Source organism: Mustela nigripes, chromosome 9 (genome assembly GCF_022355385.1).
Source record: "Mustela nigripes isolate SB6536 chromosome 9, MUSNIG.SB6536, whole genome shotgun sequence".
Classification (NCBI taxonomy): Eukaryota; Metazoa; Chordata; class Mammalia; order Carnivora; family Mustelidae; genus Mustela; species Mustela nigripes.
Window position 1 is genome coordinate 26,901,926 of NC_081565.1, and position 14,693 is coordinate 26,916,618.

Below are 14,693 nucleotides of genomic sequence, written 5' to 3' on the forward strand. Positions count from 1 at the left end.
TGGAAGTTCTCTGTCTTCTCAGCTCTGACCGGTGCAATGGAGAGGATTACGGTTGATGGGGGAAGGTTCTGTGGTGTGGCTGGATGCTAGATCCCCAGCCTCCCCTGTGTAAGAGACTCAGTAACTTCCATCCTTAGCCAAGACCTTAACTCTCCAGGGGTCAGGCCCTGTCCCAAATTACAGCCACTGTAATGGTTTTTAACAGAAGCTGGGTAGGTGTTCTGTGGGACTTCAGAAGATCATCTTCGGGACCCGCTGAATCAGGCCAGGACGGGTAGGTGGGACAGTTGAGAGATGACTTGCAAGCTGTATACACAGGGCTGGCAAGTCACACAGTTGTGTGGATGCCGTGTGTACTGCCATCCATGTGAATGACATTCCCCCTGAGAATTACGCTCCCTGGAGTTGGGTATTGCCTGGCCTATGTGGCTCTTTGCTGTGGCCTGGAGGACCTATTTCAGCACCTCCCAATGAGGACTAAGGTGACAACTGGCCCCCCATTGCGCCTGGCCCAGGGACTTCTGAAATGCCTTCTATCCAGGGAGTAGAGCCCAATGAAGCTTACGAGAACTTTCCTAGGAAGGAACAGGAAGGGCTTTGGCCATTTTTCACTGGGGTGGAGATGTCACTTTGGAAGTCATACCACATCATAGAGATTGAGAGTTGGAAAGCGGCAGGCATGGAGGGGAGGTCTAGGGCAGGGCTGTGTGCACCCCAACATCCTGACCTGGGCCTTGAGCTTCTCTGTCTCGTCAGCTAGATTTTATATGTCAATGCCATAGGTGCCATTTTCTGTATGTCCACAGGGCAAATCTGGTTTTTTGGGCCTTTCTGATGTGGTTCTGTAAGATTTCTATGAAATAAGTCCTTGGGTTATGCTGGATTTTATTAGGGAAATGGGGCCTAACTTTCTGAGTGTTGGATTTACTGGTAATACTGTGCTCTCACCCTGTGGACCTTTGATTCTGCTCTGATCTTTGAAGTCAGGCAAACCTGATCCCCCGAGGGCAGGGCAGGCTTTCGTGATGGGCAAGGTAGTTGGCTGTAGCAGGGAGTTGAGCGAGGAGGATATAAAACTGTTATCTTGTAAACATCCACTTGGTAGTATAATTTAGCTCTAAGCGAACACTTGGCAGCTGGCAGCCTTGGTTCAAATCCTGGCTTTTCTGCTTATCAGCTGTGTGACCTTGGATAATTCCGTAACACCTCTGTCTCAATTTCCTCAAAATGGAGATACCAGGGATCTAATATGGGTAAAGCATTTAGTGCTGTGCTTGGCACGTAAGAGGCATCAGGCTTGACTTTCATTCACCGCATGGAACTACCATCATGGGAGGGGGGGGGGGGGGGGTTGTTCCTTTTTCTGCGCAAGAAGGAGCTGAAGTTCAGAGAGGGAAAGTAACTTGCCTAAAGCAGCATAGCTGGCAAAGGGAGGAAGAGGGCTGGAACTTCAGTCTTTTATACTTTGCTGTTACTGCATCCTAAAGAGAGTAGCCCTGGGGTAGCCAGAAACTTCCAAGGTCACAGGATAACAGGGTATGAATGGCTGGCATCAGCAAGGAGATGAGGTCTTCTGGGAGAAATACCAGACTTCCTCCACTTCCCTGTTCCCTGGGGAACAGGCATGGGTAGAAGGTTCCCCAAGACCCATCTAGAAAGAACATCCTGTGACTCACAGCCATTTCTCCTTCCCTGCCCAAACCCCTTCTTTCCATCTGATAGCCACCGAAGTTGAGGCTGCAGCCCCATACTTTGTTTTCTGCCCTTGTGGGCCCTCTGTGAGTCATCTTTTGGGGAGATCTGATGACATATGTGTCAACATTATATCATCAGACTGGAAATTTCTTGAAATCTTTGCATGATTGCAATTCACGTTCTGCATGCACTTGTTGAAAGCTCTGATCTAGGGCCTGGGGTTTCATATTTTGGAATCTTTCCGACCTACTGTGAGGAAGTTTTCCCAGGCCTGTCACGGCCAGGCTGTGTCCTGGAGCCTAAGCTGCTGGTTTCCATCCAGGGTGGGGGTCTGGCCCAGGCTAGGCTGTAACCAGGTAGATGCAGTGATGCACTGCTATGTTGAAATATTACTTGAACTAAATTGAATCAAAGGTCAACCTTACCCAGACAAGAATAGAAAATACAATTACACTCAATTACAGGACAGCACGTACCCTGCAACAGCAGACTGCCTTTAAAAAGTTGGATTGTTAACATGAAGAATGGTATTTCATGTGTCTTGCTTTTCCAGTACAAGATTTATTTACCCTGTGGGTGGGAAAGAGCAGTTTGGGAGTCCAGTGTGCTTCTAGCTGAAAGCCTCCCATTTCCTGCCCTCTCATCACTTGTTGTGTTGAGGCACAAAAGACAATCTTGGAGTGACACTTCGTCCAACAGATGAAGTTGCAGCAAATAATGGTACTGTTTTACATTTTAATACATTGTTACATTGAAGGCATAATTAGCAGGTTGGTATTATCTCCATTTTATTGATGAGGAAACTGAGGCTCAAAAGGGGCATGTCTGTTGCCTAAGGTCACAGAGTAAAGCCTTGACCCCAAGGCTTAGCATCTTTCCCCCACACCGTGCTGCCATGTTGCCTTATTCCAATACCAGGAAGCATGGGTGGCATCATCCATTATTTGATGCCAAAAATGTGATGAAGTGATTTTAAAGAGTGAAGCGATTCATTGAATTCCCCATAAAGTAGAAAGAGCCAAAGCTTTTTACCCAGAGCTGACTGAATTCAAATTTACCACTTGCTTGCTCTGTGACCTTGAGCAGGGTATTAACGCCTCTGGGTCTTTTTCCACATTTGAAAAATGGGATGACACTTCTCGTAAGCTTGTTTTAGGCATTCTAGAAAAAGAATACATATAACCAGTCTGATGCTCTGTAAATGCTAATCACCTTCCTCTGCCCACAGATCACAACTCTGTCCCTACCTTGATGCATTTTATTTGTTTTGGAAGTAAGGGAAAGCTAAGTTATTTATACATTATATATATTCACAGTTATTCCTTAGCTCAGCCCTGGAAAGAAGCCCCTTTCAGCCCTTACTTCCTTGTGAACTCTTCCTTTCCTCTCCCGTGTTCCCTAGACCTCTCATGGTCCTAGGGCTAGTTACAGTCCCACGCCGCCTGGTGTTTGGAGTGTCTGGTGGCATTTACCAGCTCATCAGTGAGCACTGATGCCCCAAACTCTCTTCTTTCCAGCCCTTTTTCTCTCATCTCTTTCTCTTTGATTCAGTCTTTCCTGTCCCTGGACTTTGTGCTTCTTCATACTTTTGGCCTCTTTCCTTCTCTTTGTTCTTTGCCTTTTCCAGGCATCTTTTCCCGCCTTCCCACCTCCCTGACCTTCACTAAGCATTCCCCGTGCACAGTGTCTTCAGCTCTTTGCTTACTTTGTCAATGCTGGCTCTTTGTCTCTACCACTCTCTTCAGGCCCAGAATTCACGTGGGCCGACGTGATGTCTGTTATCTTTCATCTCATATTATCTTCATTTTCTGCTGGGCTTCTAAAGTCAGCCCAGCTGCCTGTCACCCTCACTGCATCAGGAGTGCTCCTGGCCAGTGTGAACCCATCACCCTTTCCCCGCGGGGCCTCTGTCTGCACTTCTTTGGGGATCTTTTTGCTGTTCGGGTTCTTACCAGCTGACTTTAGTCCTCATTCCAGCGGCTACCAACAGTCTGCCTTGCCCACTTCTCAGTAAGACATGGGTCTGCTACTGCCTCTGTAGATGTCTCTCTCCACTCCCTGATTTTAATGATGTCTGATTGTGGAGTTGCAGACAGGGCTGGAGGCTCACAGGTCTGCCCCCGATCCTTTCTCCATCTCCTCTTGGCAAGGACAGGGATCATGTCTTCATAGAGCATCTCGTTATTCAAGCCTTCAAGGAGCACTGAGAAATATTGCTCCTTTAAACCACAGTACTAGTGTTTTGGGTTCAGTAGCCATTCCGTAGTTTGTTGAATTAATACAAGCTAACCCTATGTGTAAAATACTTTAAGGAATATATATATATATATATATATATATATATTTTTTTTTTAAAGATTTTATTTATTTATTTGACAGACAGGGATCACAAGTAGGCAGAGAGGCAGGCAGAGAGAGAGGAAGGGGAGCAGGCTCCCTGCTGAGCAGAGAGCCCGATGCGGAACTCGATCCCAAGACCCTGAGATCATGACCTGAGCCGAAGGCAGCGGCTTAACACACTGAGCCACCCAGGCGCCCCAAGGAATATATGTTTTGTAGGGTTAGAGTACTTATGTTGGTCTCAGGAGGAGAGTCCAGCTTCCCTGGCACTTGCTGCAGAGGGTTCAGGGAGCATAACCCTGAATATTCTGGTTTCTCTTGGGACCCCTTCACATAATTGTCATCTGTGACTTTGTACTTGTTTAAAATAACCTGGGCTCCTAGTAAAGGTAAACCTCTCCAAGGCTCCATGACTGGAAAATTCTAGAACTGTGGTTTGAACCAGGTTAGCTGGACTCCAGAACCTGAGACTGTTTGGTTATGCCTAGGTTATCCCCTCAGCAAGCCCTCACTGAAGTGAAGAAATCTGCTGTGTTGGGAGCCCCAAACCCCAAAGCAGAGAGGTTCTGAGGCTGTATACACCCCAAGCTCCTGGCCCCCTCTCACTTGTCCTAAGGAGTCACGTAGGGAGCAGTCACTCACTCTGTCTCACTCTACTGCCCAGAGCCCCCATATTCCCAGAGAAGCCCCAATCTTCCCAGAGAGGAGGGTCCAGCCATCTCAAGGAAGCTGCAGGTAGCTATCCTTGTAGAAGAAAGTAGAGGCCTAATATCAGGAAAAAAAAAAAAGAAAAACCCTAACGAAAACACCTGAGTGTGCTTGTTACTAGCCCTTGTGTAGCAGAGAAATGTTTTAAGGTTTTGTTTGCATGGCCGTACAAACTTAGGCTGAGTAAAGCCATGAGTTAGAATCCAGCCTGGTCCCCTCCAGGCCATTGCCCAATTGACAGGATTAGGGCTGGGAGACCCTCCTGGGATCCTTTTAAGAAAAGTATCTATGGGGTACCTGGGTGGCTCAGTGGGTTAAAGCCTCTGCCTTTGGCTTGGGTCATGATTCCAGGGTCCTGGTATATCGGGCTCTCTGCTGGGTGGGGAGCCTGCTTCCTCCTGTCTCTCTGCCTGCCTCTCTGCCTACTTGTGATCTCTCTCTCTGTCAAATAAATAAATAAATAATCTTAAAAAAAAAAAAAGTATCTGGGCCTTGGATGCCGCTGTGCTCACTTTCTAAGTCTTTTTTTTTCCTTCTGCCTCCTCCACCCACTTCTCAAGCTGCTGATTGCTGTGGTTCTTTTTCATGTTGAACAAAAGAGACTACAGGGATCTTGAAACTTGAGCTGGGGACTGGAGGGCACTGACCGAGAGTAACCCCAGCCGGCTCTGCGGAGGGCTTCCCTCCTCTGCCTTCCTGCTAGCCCTCCCTCTTCCGCTCGGGCCCTCCCCCTCCTTCCCGGTCCTCTGCTGGGCGGGAGAGGAGCAGAAACCATGCTAAGTGGCCGCGAAAGCATTTGCTGGGTGCAGGGCCTCTCTCCTGGCTGCAGTGGAAGTGTTTCCTTAGCTTGGTCAGTGAGGCCTGGCCCAGAGGATTGGCAAGAAACTGAGGAATCTGCCCTGTTCTTGCTCAGCCCACAAACACACGTTTCACTTGTTTTGTTCTTTAGACTCCAAGATCCTGAATTGGTTTTTTTTTTTTTTTATTCTTCTTCTTTCCTTTGCCCTACCTTCCTGCATGCAAGCACCTGGGGAATAGAGAGGCCACGGTTTGCTCCTCCAGGTGGGACCAAGGAGGCTGAGTTGCAAGGGTGGGGTATTTTGGTCCATATTGGAGAGATTGCATCAGGAAAGCGCTCTTGGCCTTTTGATAGATAGTGACTCTGAGTCTTCTCTGTGGGCAGCAGGGACTCATGTTGAATTTACCAGTCCAGCTCCGTGATGACCGTGCTCTGTGGCAAGTATCTACCCCTTCTCAGTTTCCAGTGTAAACTCTTGAGGGTCATCAGCTCTTTCCCTCTGAAAAGAGTGCTTTCCCATTCTTTTTTTTTTTTTTTTAAAGCTTTTATTTATTAATTGGACAGAGAGAAATCACAAGTAGACGGAGAGGCAGCCAGAGAGAGAGAGAGAGATAGGGAAGCAGGCTCCCTGCTGAGCAGAGAGCCCGGCGCGGGACTCGATCCCAGGACCCTGAGATCATGACCCGAGCCGAAGGCAGCAGCTTAACCCACTGAGCCACCCAGGCGCCCCTGCTTTCCCATTCTTGATCTTGGTTTTCACAACAGCTTGTCAGTGGTGTTGGCTCCATTTCACATCAGAGGACACTGAGGCCCAGAGAGATAAAGGAAAGGGGAAAAGCAAGGTTCATGGCTCCACACTTAGGAAAGAGCAAAACCAGGACTTGAATTTGGATCTTCTGGTGCCTCCTCTGGGCTGGGCACTATTGTACTTTGAAATGACAAAGTCCTGGCCCTCGAGATATTAAAAAAAAAAAAAATTATTTGTTTATTTATTTATCTGAGAGAGAGTGAGAGAGAGAGAGAGAATGAGCAGGGGGAGCAGAGGGAGAGAGAGAATCTCAAGCAGACTCCACACTGAGCACGGAGCCCTACACTGGGCTCGATCTCTTGACCCTGAGATCATGATCTGAGCCGAAACCAAGAGTCAGATGCTTAACCCACTCAGATACCCATGTGCCCCTCTTCTGGCAAAAAGCTGTGTGCCTAGACAAGGGTAGCTCCATCTGTGTGCTGTTTGAGGGAAGTAAAGGAGGCTATTAGAACACAAAGGACCTCCTAACCCAGCTTGAGGGTGGGAAAGTCTGGGCAGGCTTCCTGGAGGAGATGACTCATGGACCAAGTCATTAAAAAAGGGGTGTGTGTGGGTAGGAATTAGCTACATTTAGACATTTGAATTTCTTTATATTCTTGGCTTCTCCACTCATTTTCCTGCCAGCTATATAATAGAGAAAATGGAGACCAGAGGTACAAAGCCACCCCATTCTGGCCCCCACTATACTCCTTGGTCTTCCCTCACCCATTTTACTCCCCATATCTTAGGTATTGAGGAATCATCTGTATGTTTATCTGCTTGTTGATTTATTTATTCGTGGAAGAACATTTATGGGCACCTAGTATGAATAGAGCACTACAACTACAGGGTGTCCTGGCTCTGCCATGCTGAGAGATCTCCCCAGCCACAACCTCAAGAGATTTTTGGCCCCTTGTCCTTTTCCAGAATTTGGCTTCAGCCAATTCCCCCCCTCCCTCCAAGCACTTACAGACAAGCCTCATCTTGGTCCCTTGCCTGACCTGTCTTCTTCATTTCTCCTCGTCCTTTACTGACGGTTTCTTCATCTCGCTTATCAGTCTTGAAAGTTCCTTGAGGGCAAGAACTGTGTCCTCACCTTCTCATTACACTTCACTTTGGTACATTGGTAAAGTTCAGTGAAAGAAACCCTTCTCAATAATCGAAAAATTATCACCATTTTTTGAGCATGTGCCAGGAGCCAGTTTTTCACTATTCATGCTTTACCGACGACGATCTCCAATCTTTCCATCTTGGGAAGGTGGGGATACTGTTATCCTTGCCTCTTAGGTGAGAAAAGTTGGTCTCAGGAAGGCAAAATGCATTCTCAAAGCCACAGTCAGTAAATGGCAGGGTCTAGTGTCAAAGTTAGGTTTTCCTGGTCCCACATCCCTGATCTTTATACCACTTCACTGTTTCTCAAACTCCACTACAGTCACCTGGGAAGTTGTAAAATTCTGATACGTGGGTATCAGCTCCGGAGGTTCTCATTTGATGTCAGGGGCTGTGGCCTGGGCATTGGAGTTGTTGTAACACGAGCCAAGGTTGAGAAGCAGTGCACTGCCCTACATTGCCTTTCTTTGTCCATGCTGGCTATAGCTGTTGGCGGTGGTATGTGAATCTAGGTCCACGTGTGTGGTACGCACGTGACCAGAACATACTCCTTGGTAGCCAGGGATCTTTGGCCCGCCCTGCTGCTCCCCCACCCAGCGATCTCATCACCCTGTGCACATGCACTGCCAAGGGTTGTTGACTTTTAGGTCCGCCTCTTGGTTCTTCTGTGTCACCCGGGGGTGTCACTGATAGGCGGTTTGAGTTTGATCACACCCAGCTGTTCTCATCCTCAGAGCCTGTTGACATAGCAGAAGAGTCTTATAAACACACTGAGTCTACTTGCTGGTCTCAAGAGTGTCATGACCTCGACCCACTGCAAGTGCAGGCTGGGTCGTCCTGCCACACTTCAGCAGTCCTGCTGTGGAGCAAGGAGGCTGACCCGAAGTTCCCGAGCACAGTGTGCACGTTCGGCTCCGGCTTTTCACACTCGGGAGGAATTGGTGGTCCCCGTGGCTGAGGAGGGCCAACTCATGTGTGTATTCTGTTCTATCTGGGGCTCAGAGATGTCTTTATTTCACCCCTTATTTTATAGAGCAAGGCAGTGGAGGCACAGTTTGGGTGAAATGTCCTGGCGAATAAATGGATACAGATCCCAGCTCTACTGACTCCCATTGTGTTGTTTTTCCCATTGTTCCACAGTGGTCAGTGTCTGGCTTTTCATGCCGGGCTTCACTTGAAGCCACCAGATTTCCTACCTTCCTTCTTGAAAGCTATGATTGGGGTAAACACCTGGCTGTTACTTTGTGTCCCTGGGAATATAACAAAGGGATCCTGTTTACTCCTGGGTTGTAGCCTGGGGATTGTCCTGATATCTCTGGGCCCTTCTTGGTCCTACTCGACTGAAAGAAAATCTGATACTGCTGAGATACTTCTCGAATCTTCCCAGCCCTGATCTTACCTCCTGGTATTTATGATCTAGCCATCATTCTTTGTAATGACCAGTAATTCATTGCCAGGCTTTGATCTGGGCACAGGGATACAAAGGTAAAACACATATCCTGGGGGCAGCTGGCTGGCTCAGTCCATAGAGCAGGTGGCTCTTGATCTCGGGGTTGTGAGTTCAAGCCCTGTGTTGGTTCAAGCCCCATGTTGTTTGCTTAAAAACAAACAAACCAACCCACATACACATATTATGTATCTCAGAGGCAGAGTTTAGTGGAGATAATATGGAAATAAAAAAAAAACATTCCTTAAAGTGTGGTCCCCAGCCTCTCTGGATTAGGAGTATAAGGAATGCTTATTAAAATGTAGTCTCTTTTTTTTGTACTTTTTAAAAACTTTAATTTTAGTTTTTCAGTGTTCCAAGATTCATTGTTTATGCACCACACCCAGTGCTCCATGTAATACATGCCCTCCTTAATACCCACCACCAGGCTAACCCAACCCCCCAACCCACTTCCTTCCAAAACCCTCAGTTTGTTTCTCGGAGTCCACAGTCTGTCATGGTTCATCTCCCCCTCTGATTTTCCCCAATTCACTTTTCCTTTCCTTCTCATAATGTCCTTCCCCCACTCCTGACCCACTATTTTAGAGTCTCTGGGAATTGGGTCCAAGAAACAGCATTTTAGTATGCCCCCTAAGTGAATCTTAGGTGCCTTGAGGTTTGGCGATTATAGGAGTGAGTGCTGCAGTAAGAGTATAGTGTCCTGTATGATGGCTACCACCAGGCTGGTGTTCATGTGTAGGAGGACATCTTCTGAGGAGGGACACTAACTGGGCAAGGAATAGCTTCTTGAAATTGTCGTGAGGAATACCAGGTGTTAGTATGTCAGGTGTAACCAGACAGTCATTTCTTTATAGGTGTGAATCATGCTTAACTTACCCTTTCTAATAGCTCTAAATTGTTCAAGTTTGCTTGAGAACATGCCTGGATCTGACAGCAAAGATGAGAGTCTGGTTGGGCATTTGTGCCCTCCTTCTGCTTTATCTATGCACGTGACCCCCCCCCCCTCACCCCCAGGATTAATTCCTGTCCTCTTTAAGCCTCATACTGTAGCTCCATTTCAGATCAACCCTCTATTTTGCTTCAGTTAAATGATTGGGTTTGTAAGGTTTGCCCCCCTAGAGGTCTGTTAGTGCCTGGGTCTGTGGGCTGCCGTTTGCAAATGAGCCTTGCCTAGTCACAAGGAAAGGGTGGACTGGTTTTCTCTTTATTGAAAGAAGTTGGGTTATTAAGAGGGTGGGGCAGAAGAAGAAGTCGACAGTCAAATGAAAGAGAGCAGGGAAAATGGTAGCATTTCAGAGTGAGGGGACTCCCACCTAACATCTGGTCAGAAACCTCTCATTTTGGAGAAGCTGAGGTTCAGAAAGAGGATATGAAATGACCAAATGACACCGCTAGTCATAGACTCCCAACTCCGGGGACTAAAATTCTGGATTTCTGGCCCATGCTCTTTCTGCTTCATTACCCTGGAATGTACCTGGAGGCTTTATTTTTAAAGAGATTCTTTATGAAATCCTGCAGCCATCGAGTCATTTAGGTGGGTTGATTTTTAAATATATGCTTGTGTTTTCTTAAAATCTAGCAGACCTGGGCTTTGGAGCTTTGTATCATGTGTTTCACGGTTGAAATTAAAGTGAGATCACATCCGTGAGAGTGCTTTGATATGCGTAACACTCTCCTCCAATGGTTCTCAAAGTGTGGGTCCCAGACTGGCATCATCTGCATCACCTGGGAGCTCCTTGGAAATGTGATTCTCTGGTCTCATCCCAGGCTGGCTGATTCAGAAACTCTGGGAGTGGAGGCAGAAAATCTGTTTTAACAAGCCTTTAGATGATTCTGTTGTCCACTCTACAAGTTTGAGAACCACTGTTCTGCATCAAGAGGAAGATCAGCCTTCCGGGGTTTGTGGGTCTAAGGCTTTAAGTAGCTCCGGTGTTTAGCTGAGGTGGCATGTGGGAGACAGGAGTAGTAGGGTTAAGTTCACAAATCTCAGATGGGATGGGTGAGATCACTTAAAAGGTTTGGCTTTTGGGGCGCCTGGGTGGCTCAGTGGGTTTAAAGCCTCTGCCTTTGGCTCAGATCATGATCTCAGGGTCCTGGGATCGAACCCCGCATCGGGCTCTCTGCTCAGCGAGGAGCCTGCTTCCGTTCCTCTCCCTCTGCCTGCCTCTCTGCCTACTTGTGATCTGTCTGTCAAATAAATAAATAAAATCTTATATATAAAAAAAAAAGGTTTGGCTTTTTCCTCGAAAAGAAGGAAAGGCTGTGTAAGTGTTCACACTGTTTGAGTCTAGGAGCACACTCGGAGTTGGTTCTGTTAATCTATAGAAAGCACACTTTTCGTCTCTCCTGTAGGGCAAAGCTCCTGTCCTTTTTCTGTATGTTTCAGCCAGAAGCCTGTGGTTATCAACTGGTTTAAAACGAGACCGTCAATATTAAGATGTTTTCTCCAACTGCCTCATTGTCCTAACTTTCTTTCTTTTTTTTTTTAACTTATTAAATGAAAATAAAATACTTTTCTCGACAGGCTTGAAGCTTCAGGATTTCCTGGTGGACAATGAAACATTCTCTGGATTCCTGACTTACAACCTTTCTCTGCCAAGGCCTACCGTGGACAAAATACAGGTGGCCAATGTCAGTCTTCACAAGGTAAGCTGCGATGTTCAGCTTCCTCCGTGGGGCTGATGGAAGTTATATTGTTTAAGAGTGTCTGGAAAGAAATGAATCAGCCCCTGTTTTGGTTATGGTGCTGAAGGAGGTTATTAACTCAAGTTCCGCTTACCCATTTTTACTTCTCTGTTCAGGGTGGCATTGCCAAAGCATTCAGAGAGTGGAATGTGCAACCTGGGGTCGTGGACCAGCTGGTTGAAATACACTGATTTCCTGCCTGTCAACTGGCATTTGTTGATATCTTTCCCCTAGAAAGGGGGGAGGTGAATTTAAGTTAAGATGAATTAAGCATTTTTAAAAATTTTTCACAATTCTCAGACTATAACCAGAGTTGAGGATTATTGAACAGAGCAGCTGTCTATAAAACCTAAGACAGGAGGGGCGCCTGGGTGGCTCAGTGGGTTAAAGCCTCTGCCTTCAGCTCAGGTCATGATCCCAGGGTCCTGGGATCGAGCCCCGCATCGGGCTCTCTGCTCAGCAGGGAGCCTGCTTACCCCCTCTCTCTCTCTCTGCCTGCCTCTCTGCCTACTTGTGATCTCTGTCAGTAAATAAATAAAATCTTTAAAAAAAAAAAAAAAAACCTAAGACAGGAGATTTAAAAAACTTCATGCTTCCTTTAAGGATGGATAAGAAAATTATATAAGGAGAAAAAAATGTTTTTCCCTTAATTTGTAAAGCCAGGAAGTAATATTGGTGTTTATATAGAATTTTAATCGTAGATTCTTAGAAAACTTCCTTTGGCATAATTAAATATCATAGAGCTCCTGTGCAGTGAGTAGCAGACCCAGGTTGTATGGTTATTGATTTTCTGAGAAGCTTCCCAAGTTTATTCTTTGGCAGAAAAGGGCCCTGCTTCTTTACCCTATCTAATATCTACACACTAGCTTATCTTTACAGTAAGCAGAAGTAGTGGAAATGTTTGTGCCTGAAAATAAGATCCTTGCTTTACATGATGTAGAATTTTTAAAATTAGAAAAATGTGCTTACTGCTTTGCCCTTATGAAACTAGGAAAATATGCTTTGTATTTACCAGTTGTATGGTTGGGAGATGGGCCAAAGACAGCAGGCTTATGAAAACAGTTGCATTTAGCACAATTTCCATTTCTCCCTGCCAATTTTGTATCTGCCACATCAGATCAGTTTAAAATGAGGGGCGTCCTAAGTGTGGAGGTTGTCCTCGCATGGTTTTAGGGTCTCTCTGTAGTCCACGCCCTCAGACCCAGATACTGAAGGTAGGCTAACAGCAAGGACTGCTTGGGGAAAGGAGTAAAACTGAAGGGCACTTGCATGTCTGGTAGTAGGTGAAAACTTCATGGAAACCATGGCAGGCCCAGTGCTCTGCAGTGTTAGAAAGCTACACAGGCCTGCAGCGGCTTTGGTCCATCACTCACACTGGGTTGTACTGCAAGGAGGTCAAGCTACACTAATTTAAATTAACAGGGGGAGGTAATAATGGAGTAATGCAGAATCTGCATCATCCGTTCATTCCACAGGTATTTACTGTCGATAATGTTTCAGTATTATGGACTCAACGTGAGCAAGAAAAGCAAGCCCCTCTTACAGAATTTGCTGTTTCATGGGCAGGAAGGACCATGTATGAAGAGGTGCCATCGGTTAGGCCCAGGAAAGCTAATTAAGTAGACAAAATATGGCCAAGGAGAGGCTCTCTAGGAGGTCTGGTATAATGAATGCGTAAGAATGATTTACAGTTGGCCTTTAATGAGGCCTTTTCATGAGAGGCTTGGATTTCTCATACTCTGCTCTGGGGCAGACAAAGGAAGAGTTCCAAATTCTAAAATTGCTTCAACATAGTTTTCTGCATCTGTGAAATATCTATCCCTGTAAGTAAATAGTATGAATGCTTTTTTGTCCCCATAATTCAGCCCAACCCCAGTTTAACATATCACAAGTTCCAAAATAATGAGAATGTTTTTCTCTAATAAAATAATTAAAATGGTTTCAGGAGTTTAGACTTACAATTCCTATTTCCTGAATCATGTGTCCCATTCTTTTGAGAAAAAGAGTTGGAATCAGGATTTTCCTTCATAAGGACAAGAGTGTGGGAGATGATGAGTCAAATACAACATTCAGATTTTAGGTTTCCTGTCAAATTGTGCCTTGATACATTCCAAAGGTCCGTAAAGAGATCTGATGCATTGCACTATTGTGACAGTGTCCATTCTTCAAAGCTGTATTGACCCTGCCTCCCGTCTTTGTAACCCGGTTTTGCTTGTCTTTCTTTGCTTCCAGGTATTTTTGCAAGGCTACCAGTTACATCTGACCGATCTATGCAGTGGATCAGAATTTGAGGAGGTGATTCAGCTTGGTGAACAAGAACTTTCCAAGCTTTGCAGCTTGCCAAGCGAGAAACTAGATGCAGCAGAGCAAGTGCTCCATTCCAACATGGACATCCTGAAGCCCATCCTGGTGAGTAGGCCTGCCTCGTGGAGAAGCTTCAAACACTCGTGCTTTTGGAATGTGAACATTTTCCCTGGATAATATAACTTTGTTTTTTTTGTAGGAACTTAGTGCTGGCTGGGAGTTTGAGAGGTGATTTAGCTCAGTGGTATCGTGTTCTTTGAAACCTCTGGGACTTTTCCCAAAGGGTCAAGGTGGGAAGAGTGAGTTGGGTATGGCTTTGAGTCTAAGCGTAAGGTCCTTTGTGACTATTTCAGAGAAGACCTGTTTTTTATTTTATTTTATTTTTTAATATTTAAATATTTAATTTTTTTAAATATTAAATTTTTAAATTTAGGGTTGAGTATAGTTCCAGAATGGGTATATTTCTTTGGATTTTCTGAGAGCTCTAGTTGACATACCTCTCCAACAACAGCATTTAGCATTTGGTGTTCTGGTCTCCTTCTTACCAGATAGCACTCTGATTTGTCAGTAGGTTCTCTTAAAACCAGGGAAAGACCCTGGTTGTGTCTTTCCACAGAAGAAGGATGTGCCTGGAAAAAGACGTTTCTCATTATAATAAAAAGAAATCAGAAACCTTTGGGACTTTGTGGAACATGATTTCTTTCTAGAGAGATCCATTATCCCAGGTATATTAAGAATGTCCAGTTTTTGGATGCTGTGGCTGGATCATACCCTAGAAAGCGACGTTAGAAACATCTCCTGCCATTTATACACTA

The 14,693-nt window shown here is 45.7% G+C and overlaps 1 protein-coding gene across 3 annotated transcripts in view; it reads left to right on the forward strand.

Moving 5' to 3' along the window:
- Nucleotides 1-14,693, forward strand: part of ABCA1 (ATP binding cassette subfamily A member 1) — a 163,466-nt gene that overhangs the window by 77,269 nt on the left and 71,504 nt on the right. For all 3 annotated transcript variants that reach the window (XM_059411157.1, XM_059411156.1, XM_059411154.1), the window contains exons 6-7: nt 11,414-11,535; nt 13,807-13,983. In XM_059411157.1, coding sequence (XP_059267140.1) covers nt 11,414-11,535; nt 13,807-13,983 — 299 coding nt within the window. The remainder of the gene's footprint in view (nt 1-11,413; nt 11,536-13,806; nt 13,984-14,693) is intronic.